General features: G+C 36.5%; 1 protein-coding gene across 2 annotated transcripts in view; it reads left to right on the top strand.

The window, feature by feature from the left end:
* SLC12A2 (solute carrier family 12 member 2) overlaps positions 1-17,210 on the top strand; it is a 59,853-nt gene extending 42,643 nt beyond the window's left edge. The window contains exons 15-26 of one of the 2 annotated variants that reach the window (XM_059834319.1): positions 1,158-1,269; positions 2,185-2,325; positions 2,534-2,640; positions 4,633-4,712; positions 6,001-6,141; positions 6,810-6,857; positions 8,419-8,541; positions 8,742-8,853; positions 9,330-9,416; positions 11,678-11,813; positions 13,280-13,347; positions 14,276-17,210. In XM_059834319.1, the coding sequence (XP_059690302.1) occupies positions 1,158-1,269; positions 2,185-2,325; positions 2,534-2,640; positions 4,633-4,712; positions 6,001-6,141; positions 6,810-6,857; positions 8,419-8,541; positions 8,742-8,853; positions 9,330-9,416; positions 11,678-11,813; positions 13,280-13,347; positions 14,276-14,411 (1,291 nt within the window). In that variant the 3' untranslated portion in view covers positions 14,412-17,210. The remainder of the gene's footprint in view (positions 1-1,157; positions 1,270-2,184; positions 2,326-2,533; positions 2,641-4,632; positions 4,713-6,000; positions 6,142-6,809; positions 6,858-8,418; positions 8,542-8,741; positions 8,854-9,329; positions 9,417-11,677; positions 11,814-13,279; positions 13,348-14,275) is intronic. The other variant, XM_059834318.1, reaches the window with a different exon arrangement.
* The last annotated feature ends 2,206 nt before the right edge of the window (positions 17,211-19,416 follow it).

Below are 19,416 nucleotides of genomic sequence, written 5' to 3'. Positions count from 1 at the left end.
GGTGGCCAAGAAGGCCAACGGCATCCTGGCCTGTATCAGAAACAGTGTGGCCAGCAGGAGCAGGGAGGTGATCATGCCCCTGTACTCAGCACTGGTGAGGCCGCACCTCAAATACTGTGTTCAGTTTTGGGCCCCTCACTACAAGAAGGACATTGAGGTGCTGGAGCGTGTCAAGAGAAGGGTGACGAAGCTGGTGAGGGGTCTGGAGCACAAGTCTTATGAGGAGCGGCTGAGGGAACTGGGGCTGTTCAGTCTGGAGAAGAGGAGGCTGAGGGGAGACCTTATCACTCTCTACAATTACCTGAAAGGGCATTGTAGAGAGGTGGGTGTTGGTCTCTTCTCCCAAGTGACTAGCGACAGGACAAGAGGAAGTGGCCTCAAGTTGTGCCAGGGGAGGTTCAGGCTGGATATTAGAAAAAAATTTCTTCACTGAAAGGGTTGTCAAGCATTGGAATGGGTTGCCCAGGGAGATGGTTGAGTCACCATCCCTGGAGGTATTTAAAAGATGTGTGGATGTGGTGCTTAGGGGCATGGTTCAGTGGTAGACTTGGATTCTATTCTGTGATTCTAATACAGAAAATTAATTGGAGCTGCTATACGAGATCGATACAGATGACTTTATGTTATGCTTATGAGAGACGAATAATTATCTCCTGACATGAATTCTGAAGTCTGGACACTTCATCTTTTAAAATTGACTAGAAAGTTGCCTAGAATAACTTGCAGTTGTTTGGTTCTGCCTTCTGAATAATAATTTTTAAAAAAGTGTAGGATTCCAGTTTTTCTGTCAGGCACAGAAGAATCTAAGCTAGAAAATGCAAAGGCACGTGACTTACAAATGGGGGAAGAAATTTATCCCTGTGACCTAGTCTTGTCAAAAATCTGTTTCTGATCTTTTTAAATGTGTAAATTTTCAGATGTAGTGGGATTACTAAGTTTGGAACCAATTAATTGGTCTGCTGATAGTTGTTGAAAAATTGATCTTTACTTAATTTAACAGTCTTGTTAAAGTAGATGAGGTTACTACATGTCCAGTGACGATTATGTTCTTGTGGCCAGTATTTGTAAGAAACTTCTTTCTGTTAACAAAAAACCCCACGACTCCAGATGAAACTAATTCCAACCTTTTTTTTCTCCTCATCTATTTATAATTCTAGGCCTCAGTGCTTAATTATGACAGGTGCTCCAAATGCACGTCCAGCTTTGCTTCACCTTGTCCATGCTTTCACCAAGAATGTGGGCTTGATGATCTGTGGCCACGTACATATGGTAAGTGTATTCTGTCTTTACTTTAAAGTTACCTTGGTTTTGGGGGTTTTTTAACCTATTTGCTTTTTGTTTATGGTTCTTGTTTGTTTGTGGGTTTTTTGTTGGTTTTGGTGTTGTGTTTTTTTTTTAAAATGAAAGCATCATTAGACATTGAGAAGTGCAAAAAGAGATGTTCTGGTAGGATCCACTCATGTATCATCACTATTCCAGTTAGGTATGCTACAGGGGAAACTTCGCGAAAGTTCGTGGGTCTCTTTCTGTCGTTGTGTTGTACAGTCTCATGTACTCTCTCATGCTTTGGGCAAAACAGTTGGTCAAAGTGATGTGAAGTATACAGCTAGATTTGCTGTCAGTGTTTCTGTTTCAAGGTTATTGATTCCTGTGAAGATTTCTTGCAAAGCCTGGTCTAACATAAACCTTCTTGAGCAGCAAATTAAATATCAGTTTAGCCAATAGTTAAAAATTGCTCTTAACCTTTCAAGTAGTTTTTTATTCCTTCAGTTAATCAGATTCATTTCATTGGCAGGTGAAACAATAATTTTGAACAGTATTTCCTTTCCTGTACCCTTTCTGCCCAACCCCTAGTATTTCAGTTTGTTGTCAGGAAAAGAGGTGTGGGTTTTTTGGGGGGTTGGGGGTGTGCAGGGCTGTTCTGCAAGGACCTAAGTTCAGCAGTTCTTACTACTTAAAAGTATCTTCTACAGCAGACCTGTAGAGGTTTTGGGGTGGGGGGAAGGAAGCAAGCTTCAATTAACTGTTCTTTAAAATCACGCTTGTCGTGGGTTGTCTTACCTGTGGTACAAGGTGGCTGTCATGCTATGATCTGTACCAAAACTTCAGTTAACTACACACTCATTACTACTCATACTCATCATTCTTGTTCCCTCTCCTCTTTTTATTTCCTTACTTTGAAAGGGTCCTCGGAGGCAAGCCATGAAGGAACTGTCCACTGATTTGGCTAAATATCAGCGATGGCTAATTAAGAATAAGATGAAGGCTTTCTATGCACCAGTGCATGCAGAGGACTTGAGGGATGGAGGACAATACTTAATGCAGGTACACGTCTGTTAAATTTTTTTTTTAAATTAAAGTGGTGAAGATGAACATAAAAATTGGAAGTGTTTTTATACTTTGAAGTATTTTCATTTTGCAAAGTTATCTTAAAACTTTGAAAAATACTTTTGTTTTCTGCTTAAGAAAATAATAGAACCTTTAGTTGTTTCAATAACATGGTTTTTAAAAAATATTTTTTTGTTCTTCTTAGGCTGCTGGTCTGGGTAGAATGAGACCTAACACCCTTGTTGTTGGATTTAAGAAAAACTGGAGACAAGGCGACATGAGAGATGTTGAAACCTACATCAATTTATTCCAGTAAGTAGAAAATGGGGAGGTGTAGCTCTTATGTTCCATTTCAGTACGTTTGGTAATAAGTCAAGAAGATCTTAGTTGCATGAAGTCCCTTTCAGGTAGATTCAGATTTTCCATATTACTGATGCAGCAGTGTTCAATACCTTGTTTTCTTTCTGATATGGAAATTAATAAGCAAGTCTTTATAGCTTAAACAGATTAGATTTCTATATAATAACTCTTTCTGCATCTAGAAAAAGTTGTGGCAGTGGTCTGACATTTAAAAGTTACTGTCTTTACTTTAGAGATGGAACTAGTGTCTTAGGTGCCAGTCTGCTGAATTCTTTAAAGCATAGTTTCTACTGAAAGCAGGATTTTTGCTACACTACTTCTGTACAGATTAAGTGTAGTAGAGAATGAATCAACTCTTATGCTGAAGTTCTATCTTTATTAAATCTTGCTCTTATATACAATAAATACTTTACTTACAAGATACACAGCACTGACACCCAAAGTAATATAGTAGCCAAAAAGGAGATGGAAAAGGATATTGCAGTGTAATTTGACAGTACTGAAAGGCAGGCCAGTTCTGGCTAAAAAATTTAATAGACTTAACTTGTGCTACAAACACTCAAGAAAACCAAAACTTGCTTCTTGCACTTATACAGGGGGTTTTTGTTTTCCTTATGTGCTGCTTAACCTGCTTTATTTGTGCTTTACATCTCTAATTTACTGTGCATTTAAAAGAAAGAGAGGATGGGAGATTACAGACAGAGATTAGAAAAGAAAAAAAATCATACCCTCCCGCTCTCCCAGTTCCTTAAGAGAAAAGCAGGAGCACCAAATGCAGTGAAAAATATGGAAACATGTTGGTTAGTTCTTGGTTTTTCTTTTTTCTGTATTTTATTTTGGAATGGCATGTGCTGGAAGATCTGTCAAGGCCAACAAGTCATGTGGTTCTCCACATCCCAAAAGAGAAACCTCAGGAGGTAATAACTGTAGGTCAAGCATATTTCTGGAAAATCTCTGGAAAATAGAAAGTTTCTGAAGCACACAGCAGAAACACACCTAATCTGTACAGATTTAACAAATTAAATAATGAATTTAAAATGTTTATTAATGGACAAAACATTTTCTTAAATCAAGCTCAATTTTTCTTGCATTTATTATAGAATTTGTTGATACTTTGAACATTTCTAATCAAGTTTTACTGCTTCTAAAGAGGAGTGTTTAATGAGTGAAATCTTGAGAAATTTCTGTCTGTGGAAATTACATGGGAGAGAGTTCTCTGATTCATGGTTGTTTGTAATGAGGTATTTGTATTTAAAGGACTGATGATTAATGGCTAATGTAAACTATGATATGGTTAAGTTCATGATTTTTCAGTCTTTTATCTTGGGGATTTTTTTGTTCTTCGTTTTACATCACTTAGCCATTTATTCAGGCTTTTTGCTTGTTTCTACAATAATGACGTTTTCCTGCTTTATTTTTTAAAGGAGCGAGTTCCTTCCCTATCAGATAAAATGGAATGGGCACATTACAGCTAACTTGTAGCTAATTTGATTCTAAATTACAACTTCATAGGTGTTTTTAATACCCAAATGTTTTGGAAAGATGTCAAAAATTTTTAGTTCTTGGATGAAGGAGATCTGCTCAAAATAAATCCCTTTAGTGATGGGGGAGATTAAAATCTAGATTTCTCAGTGTATCTTATCTGTGCAGAACTTGACTGACCTGTTCACGTTGCTTTTATTTAATCTCTGTTTACATAGGGGAGAGAGGGAGGAGAGGGAATAAATATCCTTTCTATGTGTTCCTTTTCAGGATGTGGTGGTGTTCAGTTCACTGATGCAATTGATAGTTTGTAATTGAAAAGGAAATTGTAACACAAATTTATTATTTGGGAGTTTAAATGGCAGTGTTTAATCAGTGGAATTTGTTCAAAGAAGGTGTATAAAGTAGGTCCTTTGGGAAAGAAAAAATTGTAAAATATTTTATTTTTGTTCCTTTGTTTAGTGATGCCTTTGATGTTCAGTATGGTGTAGTTGTCATCCGCCTAAAGGAGGGCCTGGACATTTCTCACCTTCAGGGCCAAGGTAAGAGTTATTTTGTTTCATCTGGTGAACAGCTGTTCTAATTCCCTTTTAATACTGATTTTGAAAATAGTAAATGAAGATAAGCTGTTAAAAAAACCAACAAACCAAAACACCACTCTTTTATAGAATAAAAATCTCTGAAATACGTAGCTGCTTCCCTAGAATTTACTATTTTAGTGAAACAAATTTAAAGAGGTTGCCAAATTGGTATCAGGTATTTGGGACCCAAGTCTAGAAATGATGAAAACCACAACAAATGTTGAATGATCCAAGAATGCTATGGGCCTAGTGCGGGTTGTCAACCCTTAGACACGCTACTTTAGAGACCTCAGCAGTAGTCTGTCTCAAGTTTGGAAAGGTTTTCTATTTTCAGTGTAGAAAACTTGGTTATGCTTTCTAGGTAGTGGTCCTAAGCTGAATGGTGTAATTTTAGTTAAATTTCAAGCAGAATAATGAAGGAAGCCTGTGAGCTTTGGTGGCAACTGTCTGCTGAATTGATAATGTCTAATTTGTTTGTAGCTTGCTCCATGCAACGTTGCTACAATGAGGGAATGCTTGTGGCACAAGCTGTGTAGGCGGGCATGCTCCTGAAAGAGGGGAGAGTTGTTACTTCACTGGAAACATATGAATGTCTTCGGCTTTCTGCCTCTCTCCAAATCCTGTCACTGTGTGCAGGAGGGTAGAGGAGTATGAGAAACAGCAGGGAGTGAACCTGCAGTGTGAAAACAACACTGCTGAGAATACTGGGAAATAGTAACACCAAGGTGTCAGAAGTCGTCGTATCCACTGGGGACTGTGAGTTTGCTTTAACTGTGTCAGCTACCAAGTAGCTCCACTGAAGCCAAACCTGGAAAAAAAAACTTGGCTGTGAGACATACTTAGTCTGGTCCTTGTCTAAGGCTCATCTTCCTCTTGGAGTTAGAGTGGAAATGGAAGACAGTTCACCAGCTAATTTTTTTTTCCTCCTGGTTGTACTTCCTCAATATTAGCTAGCTCTGTTTTATGTTTAGCCTGTGATAATGCAATCAACACCCAAAATCTGGCAAAGAAGTAGCAGGAAATTACAGCTGTGCTTAGAGGAGGAGCCTCTTTATACTCTGAAGCACTTCATACAAGTGTTTTCTTGTTGTTTTCTGCCTTTTTTCCCCCGCTTTTCTTTGCCATAGCATAACAGTTGCAGTAGAGTTTAAACAACTGTGAACCATCTCAGTATAGTCTATTGGTACCTCTATTGGTACCATTTGGAACAATTAAGTGGTTTATAATGTGTTTCTTTGCTTTTTCAAAGAAGAGTTACTGTCATCCCAAGAAAAATCTCCATGTACCAAGGATGTCATAGTAAAAGTGGATTATAGCAAGAAGGCTGAGACAGACACTTCTGTAGCTTTTGCTCCATCATCTAGTGAAAGAGCTCCCACTCTACGTAAAGGTAACATGCTAATGAGCAATGAAGTTTGAGTTCTCATTCTTTCTCTCTCATTCCCTTTTCAGTTCTTCTCCCCTCACCAAGGAATTATTTAAGGGATTTTTGTGTCTGTGGAACAGAAGTGTCATGCTTTTCTGGCTGTTAATGTCTAAGTACTTTGGCTTAGAGCTTACCAGTATGTATAATAAATCTTTCACATCTAGTCCCCTAAATAAAACAGGCGGTAGACAATGACCTGCAATGGATTTTCTTTGTCAGTGAGTTTGACAGGCATTAAAAATGGCTTGAGAATCATGCCACACGTGTATATTAAGTGTGATTTGAAGGCTGCTAAATTTATGAAGGTTTTTTCACCTGAGACTAGATTATTATATGCATGTTAACAGACACAAATCATTCAGTATACTTTGACATGACAATAACCAACTTTCCTCTTCTTTTTAAAGTACAAGATTGGAGTGACTTAACTATTGAGTGAGCAATGTGATTTTTTTTTTTGAAGTCCAGATAAATCTCAGGGTCTGGTAGACTGCATTTGTGTGCTTTCCTTTGTATGAAAATCCATTTCATTCTACACCTTTATTTTCTTTTTTTATACACACTAGTAATGCTTTCATTAACATCACAAAGGAAATTAACCTTTTTATTTTGTATCTTTAAAAATCTTCCAGAGGAGGACGAGGATGGAAAGACTCCAACACAACCACTGTTGAAAAAAGGCAGGCATTTTCCACCTTTTTGTGTTAAATCATTCCTTTGCATTGTTAATTTCAGTTTTCCTTTTGTACTCCTTTCTACACATATATATGAGAGAGAACAAAATATCAACCATGCAATATTAATTTGTTTCTTCATACCTGCTTTGGAATGTGTTTCATCTTTAGGGATTAGGCTATGGAAAAAAGCAACGTGTGGGAATTCCCAGAACAAGTTGCTACTGAGAAAGGATTGTGCATGTGTCTAAGATATGAATGTTGGATTTTGTGTTTTTTAAACTTTTGTTCTTAAGTAAAATTTGAAATATGTTCAGGAGCTTGCTTAGTTCTCTGTGTCTCAGGTATCTGTCTTGGTCCTTACTTGATTTAGGAGTGAGGGAAATATTATCTAATAGTACAGTGGAAGTGCTCCGTCAGTCTATTCAGTAGATCTTCTAAAGCCATAGTTGTTGCTCTGTTATTTGGATTTGTTCAGTAGCTTACAAATTGAGGCATAATATAGCCATTCAGTGAGATTAATGTGAAATAATGTGACGTAGTCATTCAAATGAACAGCTTTTTGAGAGATTAATTGAGCAGTTTTCATTTCCTGGTTTATTTCAGACTTTTTCTGAGTTAAGCAAATCTTTCTGCCTTAACTAAGATTCACTGAACTTTTTTGACTTTTTCTGCATAATTTCAACAGCTAGAAGCTGTTGTGTTTTAATAATGGAAAGTGAGATTATATCTTGAAGCACAAAATGGCAGTTTGGAAGAAGTCCCAGTATGTGATAAAGTAGTATATTAATATAAATCAGTCACAGATGTACTCTAAATTTAAAATTTTGTAATAAAATAAGGACTGAGATGAATATCAAACTCCTGGCTCTTGTTCAAAGTGAGGTTTTAATTAAGGGAAAGGGGTTAGTTTTTTCTATAGTTCTAAAAAACTATTATTTACCTGTATTAATCTAATTGAAAATGCCATTGTTGTCTCATTCTCAGTAAATCAAATAACTTTGTTACGCAAAATAGTCTGTATTGTGCTTCAGAGGCTTGCACATGCAAAACAGCGCTTGTTGCGAAAGGTAGAATTCCAATACACGGAACTAGCTTTTATTTTCACCACATGCTTAAAGAAAAATGGATTTAAGAAAAGAAGAAAAGTGCTTAGGACATGGTATTTACTTGTAAATTAGTATCTATATGTTTTTAGGGAAGTTTTGTCATATGCAAGAGGTAGCAACAGTGCATGACAACGCTCTGAAGTATGTATGCAACGTTAGTTAAATTGTGCAGGCAAATGACTGTTTAAAGATCTTGCAGATCCTTTGTTAGTCAAATGTCTGCTAAATAACTGAGATTTAAATCTTCAACTGCTGAAGTTTTGAGTTTGCAGACTCCCTAAATATGGCTCAGTTTATATCCATTCAATGAAAATTTGGAGTCAGGTTGGGGGAGAAGAAACAATTTTTATTTAAACTTAGAGGTATCACGAAATATTAAGAAGTTTCATTTAATGAATTTCAGGGTGATTAAACAAAACACTTCAAGAATGAAATTTCATCGTACTTCTTTTTTCCAGATTCAAAGAGCCCATCTTCTCCTTTAAACTGGGCTGACCAAAGACTTCTTGATGCTAGTACTCAGTTTCAGAAGAAACAAGGCAAAAGCAACATTGATGTCTGGTGGCTCTTTGATGATGGAGGTAATGTGCTTTATACTTTAAAAACAAATGTTGAAAAAAAAAAACAAACAAAAACAAAAACCCAGACCTGAAGTTATTTTGGATTAATTGTTAATAGGTATCTTTCAGTCAGTGCATATATAGATTACAAATCTGTACTACTAAACTCTAACATGATACTATGTTTTCTGAATCATTCCCAAATTCTGGTCAAAATGCAGGTTTGACACTGTTGATTCCATATCTTCTTACAACCAAGAAGAAGTGGAAAGACTGTAAGATCAGAGTGTTCATTGGTGGAAAAATAAACAGGATTGATCATGACAGAAGAGCGTAAGTTTACCTTTAGCATTTGGAATAAAATATTTAGTAGCGCGTGTTACACAATAGATTAGTTTCTCTTCGTAGTAGCCTTCTTTCAGTTGTTCTTTGTTTGAGGTGTAATCATGTTCTATTCCCTTTCTCCGAAAAAAAGTTCAATTTCCACCAGATTGTTTTGGATGAGATACCTCAAGTTGAGCTAGTTTTTCTGCAGCATGGTCTGACATTAATGTTTTCTTTTTCAAAAATTTTCTGAGGTTGTCTTTAAGGGAGAGGTCTTCTCTTAGTTTTATGGTTTTAAAATGTTTTTTTTCCCAAAGCATGTTGTTGATTTATAGCCGTATGCCAAGTCAATTTGATTTTTTCCTTATTACATTTAAGTTGCTTTTTTTTTCTTAAACTAGTGTTTTTATTCAAACACCTACCTGTTTACCCTGTGAAATAATTAAAAATTTGATCATGCATAAAGGCTTGTTTTTCTGATACAGGATGGCTACTTTGCTCAGCAAATTTCGGATAGACTTCTCAGACATTATGGTTCTTGGGGATATTAATACTAAGCCAAAGAAAGAAAAGTAAGTCTCAAAAAGAACCCAGCTTGTTTGTTAGTTGAATTCTTGATGTCTTTTGTGAATTTATGATACTTCATTCTTTCCTACATAAGAGTTTTGATAGAGTAGTTCCTATGACATCCAGTGTTTCACAAAAATGCAGGAAACAAATTTAGCTATAACTTCAACATCCAAGAACATAGAATTTTGTATTTTTTTTGAATCTTCGGCCCTTAGACTGTAATATTAAATTTAGAAAAGTACAGTTTAAAAAAATCCAATTTGTCTGGTGCAATCTTCTTTAAAATAAGAAATGCTCACAAAAATTGAAATGGTCGTTATCTTACATGGAGTCTTAGTTTAGTGTAGCAAAGCTTGGTCTTCAAATAGTCTAATCCTTTTTTTTTTTTTTCCTTAAATTGCTTGGACTCTTACTTTACACAGGAATGACCAAACGTATGATATTTCTGATTTTCAAGTTTAAAAAAAATACTAATTGTATAGATGGCTTCCAGTACAAGTTTATAACGGAATGTGCAAGATCTAAAAATATTATCCTCCTTCCCTTTTGTCGTCTTTAGTATGTCGAAGTTGTAAAAATATCTTTTACATGGATATGCATATATCTGAATAATTTGACATGTCATACAAATTAGGAAATACTGTTTTACAACTTATGTAATGGTAAATGCTAATATGTATTTTATTATACCCTGCTTTTTAATCACCTTTTCTTGAATGTATAGAATATACCAAGCAACTAAAATGGCAGAGTACTTCTGGCACTCTGATGCTTTTGGATGTCTTTACTCCTGGGAGCCTGCTACTGTAAAATGTGTAAACTTAGCGGTGGCAAGCATTTATACATAAAAAGTTGAGATTGTAGAATTACATGGAACTAGTTTTATTTCATGGAACTATGATCCATGAGTTATTCCTTCTGAGAGCATTTTTTCTATCTCTGTGGACATATTCCCTACAGTACATCCAAAAACTTTCTAAGACACCAGTTGGCATTAACAATAGCTGTAAACTAAGTGGAGGAAGATGATTTATTGTTAACAGTTGCTGTGCTGTATAACAGAATGTCGTTAATACTTCTCCTTTTTGTTCAGGCAAAAAATAGCAGATCACATTTGGTTCTTCCGTTTTGATGAAGGTGAAGTCACTGTATCAACTAACTTCAGTAAAGACTACTAAGGGTAGAAAAAAAGGCATTTTTTTAGTAGTGTGGGGGTTTCCAGGAGGACTGGGAACACCTCAGTTAGAAAATGGGCATGGGAGGAGGATTTAACTGTACGGAAGCTAACACGTTACACATACTGATACTGCAAAATATCTTCAGAGGTATTCCTTAATGTTGGTTAAACTTTCCACACTGTAATTTGCAACCACAGAAGATGGGCAATACCTTGTCATCTTTATAAAAAAATATTCAAATAGCATCAAAATGCAGTTATTTCACTGTATGTAAGGCATACATTTCAGTATGTTCCACTAAAAATCTTGTTTATTTTTCTCGCATCTCACATACTGAGGCTATTCAAAGACAAGTTACTTTCATAACTCGTGGCAGCCTTTGTTTGCTGTTCAAGTATCCTAATGTGGGTAGAGAAAGTAGGGTAATATAAGTTGTTCTTCCTACTAGAAATGAATTCCTCTTTTGTCTTCAGCAGGTTTTCTTTCAAAGTTCTTGCTAAAGTTCAAGTAAATTCAAAGTAACACTTCATATTCTAACAAGTGCACAGGAAGACTAAACAAGATGGCTGTGGTTATTTGCATTTGAATGTGGCTCTCAGACTGTATTGGAAAGATTAAAAGAAGTAAAATAAAAATACCAAAGCCAAAATCCTAATGGCACTAGCATGAGACTTGATAGCAGGTTTTTTTAGTGTGACATGTAAACTCCTTCTCTTTCAAATTTAATTCTGAAGAAGCTACTGTTATTTACTATATATTTTCTAAGGTAGTACTCTTCAACTTTGGAACAATTCTAGCAAAAGTTGTTTGGTTTTCTTTTTTTTTTTAAACTGGCTAAAATTTTGTATTTAGTTGCATGTTGAACAGTGAAAGCGCCTACAGGTGTCCCTACTTGTTTGTTGATTTATAATGTCTGCATATACAATTCACTGATATTATGTTCTAACTGCAATTGGCAGTGAAAAAATTTCAGTTAATTTTATTTCTACATGGTAATAAAATTTACTTTCTGATACTGTGAAAGTCACTGCTGACATATAGACTCATATCTGTTTTAATATGGCTGTTCACTTAAATCATTCCAGTATTGCAGCTTTTGAAGAAATGATAGAGCCCTTTCGACTTCATGAAGATGATAAAGAACAAGAAGTTGCAGATAAAATGAAGGATGATGAACCATGGAGGATAACAGATAATGAACTTGAGCTTTACAAAACAAAGGTTCTGTATTCTTTAGAGTGTTATTTTAAATGTTGTTAAACTTTTTTCTCCTACTGCATTTGTGGATGTGGTATGAATGAGTTCATTCTTGTTACTCTCTCTTCCATAGCTGTTTTTATGAATAGTTGATGGAAAGCAGTGTCTAAAAGCATTTAGATGGTTCACCAAAAAAATCCAAAAGAAATGTTTCTACGTTCAGTATTTCAGCAGTTCATTTAGAATAATGTAGTCTGTATTCAGCTGTTTGACTTTTTTTGACCAAACTAACATTTTTTTGTTTTGTTATTAAAAAAAAAAAAAAACACCACTTCTAATTGTGGTGTTAAGAAGCAAGTAAAGGTTTGACATTTTTCCCAAGCAGTTGTGCACTATAGAGACATCAGAGGTATTCCTTCTCAAGTCCTTCTATGGGGGAGACTTAGGTAGCATCCTATAACAGGATGCAGATACAGACAGTTATCTTCAGAAGGCTAGTTAAAGTTTCAGTGATCTGAAGTTCTTCAAGATGGTCCTGAGTATATTTCACCCTTATTTTCTTTCCTGTCTGGGATTTTACAACTTCTGTAAGGATCTGCAGTAGAGAAGAAATGCGAATGGTAGGTCATTCTGTGTTGTAAGTGTGTTTAAAAAAAAAAAAAAAGCAGGAATCTGCTGTCTAACAGGTAGGTGCAGATTGACTGGCAGCTGCTGCTGAGATCTCTTAACTGCATATTACCAAGGGGCTGGGGGGGAAATATTTTGTGAAGTACAGTTACTTTATAGTTAATGAACTGCATGATGCCTTGCTGTTCCTCATGTCTACAGACACCACCAAAACTCATTTCAGGGAGATAACTGAAGTGATTCATTCCTTTGTCTGCTGATAGCTTAATGGTTTCTGCAGACACTAGCCCGCAGGCTAACTAGACTTCAGCTCATCTGAGAACAACAGAACTATAAGAAAGGGTTAACTCAAAATGTTTGCTAGGAAATTAGTTGACGTAAGACAACTGGAAATTACTGAGGAAGCTACCTCAGATGTTAAGACAGGATAGGGTAGTAAATAAAGGGGGGGGCCCATTATGGAGATAGGCTTACCAAATGAAGATGGGGCTTTACTTCTGTAAGACCTGCTCATTATGAACTTACAGGATATAGTTAAAAGAACCTTGAAGAGAGCATAAGGGTCTCTTGCTCCCAGGAGCTATGGAGGATGGTGTCATTATTAGAGGAACTATCTTAAATTTAGCTTTCATAGTACTTGGCTTACTTGCACATTTTAAGGTTACTGCTTTCTTCTCTCCCAGCCTTGTAACCATATGTATTTTGGAAAAGTGAACAAGTTGCCAAACTGAGGTGGAAGTACATGCTTCCTATAAATGACTCACATCAATCGATCATTAACTGTTTTTCTTTTTTCTTGAACAAATGAACTTGTTGGAGTTTTATATAAAAGATCTTTCTAACAAGTTTCATTTTAATTACAGACTTATCGCCAGATTAGGCTAAATGAGTTGCTGAAAGAACATTCAAGTACCGCTAACATAATTGTCATGTAAGTAAATTATTTATACTGTTATCCTAATTGATACAGAACTGTAATTTGAAATATAAATATATATAAATACAGGTTAGGAAAAAGCCTATACCTTGGCATTAAAGTATAGAAATACTCAAGGAGGTTTCAGTGCTGAAAGTATTTATTAGACGTATGGACCTACTATACTGATGAACAAAAAATGGCCTGTGTAGTTTTGGGCTTCTTACATGCTGCATTAGGTGATGACCTCCACATTTGTAGTGGAGGCTCAGGATTCTCACATTCCTTCCACTCCTGCATTCCAACTGTTCCCCTCTTCTCAGGTCCTTCCTTTCAGCTCTTTTTCTAGGAAAACTCTCTAGATAAAATTAGATCATTATCGTACTGATGGATTTACATGGAATTACTTTTGGTGTAAGCAAGGAGAATGCAGATCGTAGGTTTCTTTACAGTGTTTTTCTTTAGAGGCCTGCTTCAGAGATCCATGAAGTAGTACTACACGTGAAGTTCGATTGGGGCAAACAGAGTAGTCTTTTCAAAAGAAGAGAGTATTGCATGTTTTAGAAGGATTGTGAGAAGGAGTATTAGACTGTACCAACCTGGCATCGTAAGAAAAATCTGTATTATTTTAAAATGTTGAAGAGTCTTTCAAGAAACTATCTTCAACTGAGAGAATTAACCATGAAGCTACCTGAATATAAAATGGTGGTAAGAGGCCAAAAGTGAGGTGTAAATAGATGTAAAGGCCTGTGGTGCTTAAGATACTAACTCTCAGCTCATTAACTGAATTCTGAGGGCAAAACACCAAAAACTAAAAAAGTTAGGAAATTTGACTTAATATCTATCTCTTTGCAGAATCATACTTTCATATTTCTATGATATGACTTGTACGACACCAGGTTTTTCTAATGCTTGAATGCTTTTTTCCCCTTGTGTATTGTAGGAGTTTGCCAGTTGCACGAAAAGGTGCGGTTTCCAGTGCACTATACATGGCCTGGTTAGAGGCTCTTTCTAAAGATCTGCCACCAATTCTTCTTGTTCGTGGGAATCATCAGAGTGTTCTTACCTTCTATTCCTAAGAGTACTGCACATGGGACAGCTATGATGAAATGGTACTTCAGTGCCCCGGGGGAGAGTGACTGACATGTTCTATCGTTTATTAACATCACAAAGGCAAAAAGTGACTCTTCGTTCACTATTTCACTGACTTGAAAGCACACAAGGAAAGTCACTGTATTTCTAAAGTTGTGACATCTTCAGTTTTATTCTGTATTTTCGGTAATTTAATCTTGCTTAATGGGGGAGGATTCCTTGTTAGACTGAAGAACAAGACAAGCTTTTTGTTTGCTATTTGAATAGCAGCAATAAAATGTTTTATTTTTGATCAATGAAAGGATTATAGATTTATAAAAGCCTTTTAGCCTTGAGGTGCCTTCTGAAATTAACCAAATCTCATCCATACATCCTATTTTGTAAACTTATATAGAATGTCAAAATCTGCCTTCAACTAAGAGTTTAGATCAGACTTCCTTTAGTTTCTAGTCTCTTCCATATTACAATAAAAATGAATGCTGCTTTTCAGTCTTCCATTGAGCTATTAGTTCTTAGTACTGTATGTTTTTCTATTGTCAGAAAGGTTTTGGTTTTTTATTATTATATCTGTTAGATTTAAAGGTGAGAATTGGGGCAGGTCAGTTGAACTAAAACAAATTCCCGATGTTTTGTCAAGACTTTGTGCTACTAAATTTTGTAACAGTTAAAATAAAACTAATTCTACTAGCAGAGGGGATCCTTTTCTCAAATTTGACAAAGTATACTACTTTGGCACTAGTCTGAGATACACAGCTAACATTGGCTACCTTGGCGAAGGAGACTGGTCAATCTTTGCTCTGTAGCTCTAATATGAAACCGAATTCATCTTACTGGCTGAGGCTTTTTATCTTTCTACAAATTAGAAGAAAAGAAAAAGACCTGTCCTAGTTCTTGGCCTATTATGTTTTGGTGTCACTTTCAACTTATTTTGAAACAAAACTCAACCTAAGGCTTGAATGGGGATAATAGAAGCAATGTGATGCTATCTAACAGAAAACAGTAAACACTATGTGGAATCTTGCTATCCAATATGAAATGTAAAAACTACAGTTCTCTTGCATATTTCAACAAATGGTTAAAAGGACCACTAGTTACTAGGGGAGATGTTTTTAGGTCAATTCATTCAGTTGTCAGAAAATGCATTTAGTCTTATTAAATAATACTCAGGTTTGATCATCCAGCAATTTAGATCTATTCCATACATCCTACTTTATACATTTTCTATGTTCAATAAAGAAACTGCCAATCTTGTGTGCCCTTTCATTGTATATCTTGAAAACTTCATAATTTAGTCTACTATGAACACTTACACAAGAAATTTCACTTGAGCCTTTGTTATAAAGGTTAGTAATGTGAACTGTTTTTTAAATTCCTAATATATTTTGGATAGAAAGGATTGCCTAAAAACATTTCACAAGCTTTTGATACTAGCATTGGACATGCTACTGGATCAGCTTACCAGTGGTTGAGTGACTTTCATTTAAGGATGCACAGAAAAGGTGTATTTTTATGCTAAACCCAAGGTAAAATAGAAATGTAACTGTTCCTTTTGAATGACAAAGCATAATCATTGTGTGGCAAGGTAAAGCTTCAAGTTGTGATTAAAGATAAAAATATTCTACATGGTGCAGTATACACTGTCAAGTTCTTGGTAAACTGCAAAAAAAATTTTTTGCTGTTTTTGTCAATTGGATTTGAGACTATTGAATCATTTCACTTTAAAAAAAAGTAAGAAAAACAAACATGCATGTTTTGCTGCTAAGTGTGAGATAACCGATGCCAGCATGAACCCAGCTTGTTACGATAAACATTATAAGACAAGACAGTTCGCAGTAAAAGTGCTGTTTCTTTCCAAGTGAGGGGGTGGGGAATCAAACTTAACAACATTATCTATTACAGGTTTTACAGTGTTTTTTAGGGGATATGGATGTCACATTGTGAATATGGAATCATTGCCATGTTTCTTCTTGTTTTGTGGGTTACATTCTTTTGAACAGATGGACAGTAAGGCATGGACTTAGTGCTGCTATCTTAAAAAAAATAAAAAAATGTGCACAGGTACACTTATTTAAAAGTTTTTTTCCCATTCAGGAAACCATTGCTTGTGATCTGTAACACAGAAACCAAATGAAGTGTGTGTATACATGCATATATGTGTATAAAATTATATAAAATATATCTAAATATGCATATGGGGATAGTTAAGGTAATGTCTGTGAAATAATGTAGGATGCTTTTCACATGCACTCTCAGAAGTCCACTAACGCTAGGCACAAGGTCAAGATTCAAGACTATTTGCTCCACTAAAATTTCAACAGTTAATAGGAATTGTTTGCAACAGATGTCAGTTAGTGGCAGTCACTCCAACTTCTGCTTTGATTTTGACGCCAAACTTAGTTATGTTCCAATCATTATTAATTACTTGAAAAATGAAATCACTTACACATGGCAATTCATACCTTCTATAGATTAGGTTTCTTTATATGGGTTTAGAAAGACAGTAGTAGCTGGAGAAAATCAATTATTTATTTGTTCACTTGTATTTAGGTTTCCTTTTACATACATTCTTTTTATATTCTTTTTCTGACATTACATATTTAAAAATAACTGAAAATAATTTAAAGGTTTGAGCATTAGTGGGTAATGGCCCACTTGGTTTGACGATGTAAGATTTGATACTGTACTGTAACTGTCACACACAAATGCTTTTCTAATGTTTTAACGTAATTATTGCAGTTAATACTTTGTACTGGGGGATGTCACTGCAATAAAAGGAAGTGAATCCAATACAACTGTCTTGTCTAACAAAGCCTTTTTTATTGGTGGGGGATAGGGAATAATGTTCATAGTTTAACGATTAATGTTGAAAATAGTTCCTGATATGGGAATATGCTTATTGCGCACATCTGATACTTTACTTTATTGTGGAATTTGCATAGGACCATGAGTAGCACTTGTCTCCTTACACCAGAGACCTGAATGGTGTGTTAAGTGTTTTGTTCTTGGCCAGGGGGGATGTTTGCTGCTGCGGGGTTGGGAAGAGTGGTGGTTGCATAAGAAAAATAAACCTTGTTTCACCCTCTAAAATTTGTCATGACTTGCCAGACAATGCAGACCAATCCATGATATGTAGTATGTTTAAGTTGGAGCATTAGTATCTGAAAATTTGTTCCTTTTACATATGTAATTTGTTTTGCCTCTGAACACAGTGAAGGCCTGTCTAACTCCTCTTTTGTCCTCAAAATAGTAGCCCACTGGGATATGAGGAAATATGTTGGGAAAATAACTTGTAAGACTCAGTTGCAAAGCCACTTGTAAGCAAGATACGTTTGGCCTTAAGTCCACTAATGTACGTTCAGCTAGAGATTAGTTGAAAAATCTAAGTTTAAGAGAAATGGCAAGTTTTCTTATACCACATGATACTTAAAACCACTGAAGTACTTTTTAACCTCATCAGTTTTGGTGTTTCCCAGTGTAGCTGGGTGACTGAGAAATTTTATTTGAAAATTAACCTCTAATAAATTCAGACCTCTACTATATATCCTTAATTTACTAAATACTTGTTGATTAAGCATTTCCATGCATTTAAATCTAGGCCTTGAGAGTGAGGTTTGGAGACCAGTGGAAAGGGAACGCCTGTTAAAAGTCCACTGCTAAAAGTCCACTGCCAACTTCTATGGCATTGGCTCTAACCTGTTTCAGTACGTAAAGAGGTAGAGGAGAAGGTAGGTAGCAGTTCTTCTAGATCCTCCTATTTGCTGAAGAAGTGGTTGATCTAAACAATGACATAGTACCATTAGCTGAATTCACAGATAAGTGACTTCACATAAGCTTTTGAAGCTAAAAAATGAATATTGGATCAAGGTTTATCTCATCAGTTGGCTACACAAACAGTGAAGGTTCACACTGCATAGTAACCTGTTTTGGTTTTGTTTTGAAACAGGAAAGCAGGACTCCATTCACTTTGGTGAACGTTCTTCATTAGTCTAGTTACACTTCCCGTATAACCTCTGTGGGACGCTGTAAATCTTGCCTCTACATCTAAAACCTGGTTCATGTTCAGCTGCAGAGGGAGCTAGGCTTCAGGTCTATGAGACTATGGAGGCATTGAGTGGTGTTCTGCTTCAGTACAACTGCCTTGCTTCCCTTTGGTGCACATACCAGTGCATCATCAACTCCTTGCCACTATGCCTCTCGACAGCATGGTGTGGAACAGATTTTCAGAGTTAAGGCTGTGGATTAGGTTGATGGAGGCTGATGCCTGCATTTAGGAAAGGGGGAAACAAGCGGGTGGAAATCAACACTTTGTTAACTATTGAACTGGAAGAGTAAATGTTGAAGCAGTAGCATCCACCTTCTCCCAACGGAAGCAGGGAAGACCTTTCTCTTGAAACATGTCGCCTCATGTGGTCAGAGGTCCATTTCACCATGACGAAGTGTAGTCTATCCTGTGGGCTGTGTACATCAAACTCGCTGACAAGGTGCACAAGCAGAAGTTATCTGTGTGACCAGGCGTTAAGTCAAGCCCATGTTGACTGCCTACATCCCTGTTCTTACTGCTGTCAGTAGGCACAGAATTGAGAGGAGAATAGTTTCTTTGCTGATCTCACCCTTGATCTGCTCACTCTCTCTTCCAGAACAGCCTGGCTTTGTAGCTCCAGGAATCTGCTTCCCACCCTTCCCTCTGCCAGCCTGCCTCCCTTCCCTGCCTGCACTGCTTGTGCAGGCCCAGGGGTGCTAAGCTGCCATCGCACAGCCTGCGCAGCCATGCTGACCTGCGTGTCACAGAGTAATGGGTAGAGGGAAAATGGAATCGTTCAGGATTTAAAATGTCAGGCAATGCTAAGTTTAACTTTTAAAACCCCCTCTTTCTAAAGAGCCCCATTTCACCCCCTCACAGCCCGGCCACCCCTTGCGCCGCGCCGTTAATACCTCCACCCCGGCACCGCCCCTCCCGGCAGCCCCGCGCTCCTGTTGGCTGCGGGCGTCTCC

The sequence above is a fragment of the Gavia stellata genome, chromosome Z, assembly GCF_030936135.1.
Source record: "Gavia stellata isolate bGavSte3 chromosome Z, bGavSte3.hap2, whole genome shotgun sequence".
NCBI classification, from domain to species: Eukaryota; Metazoa; Chordata; class Aves; order Gaviiformes; family Gaviidae; genus Gavia; species Gavia stellata.
This window is presented reverse-complemented; position numbering and strand designations above follow the sequence as displayed.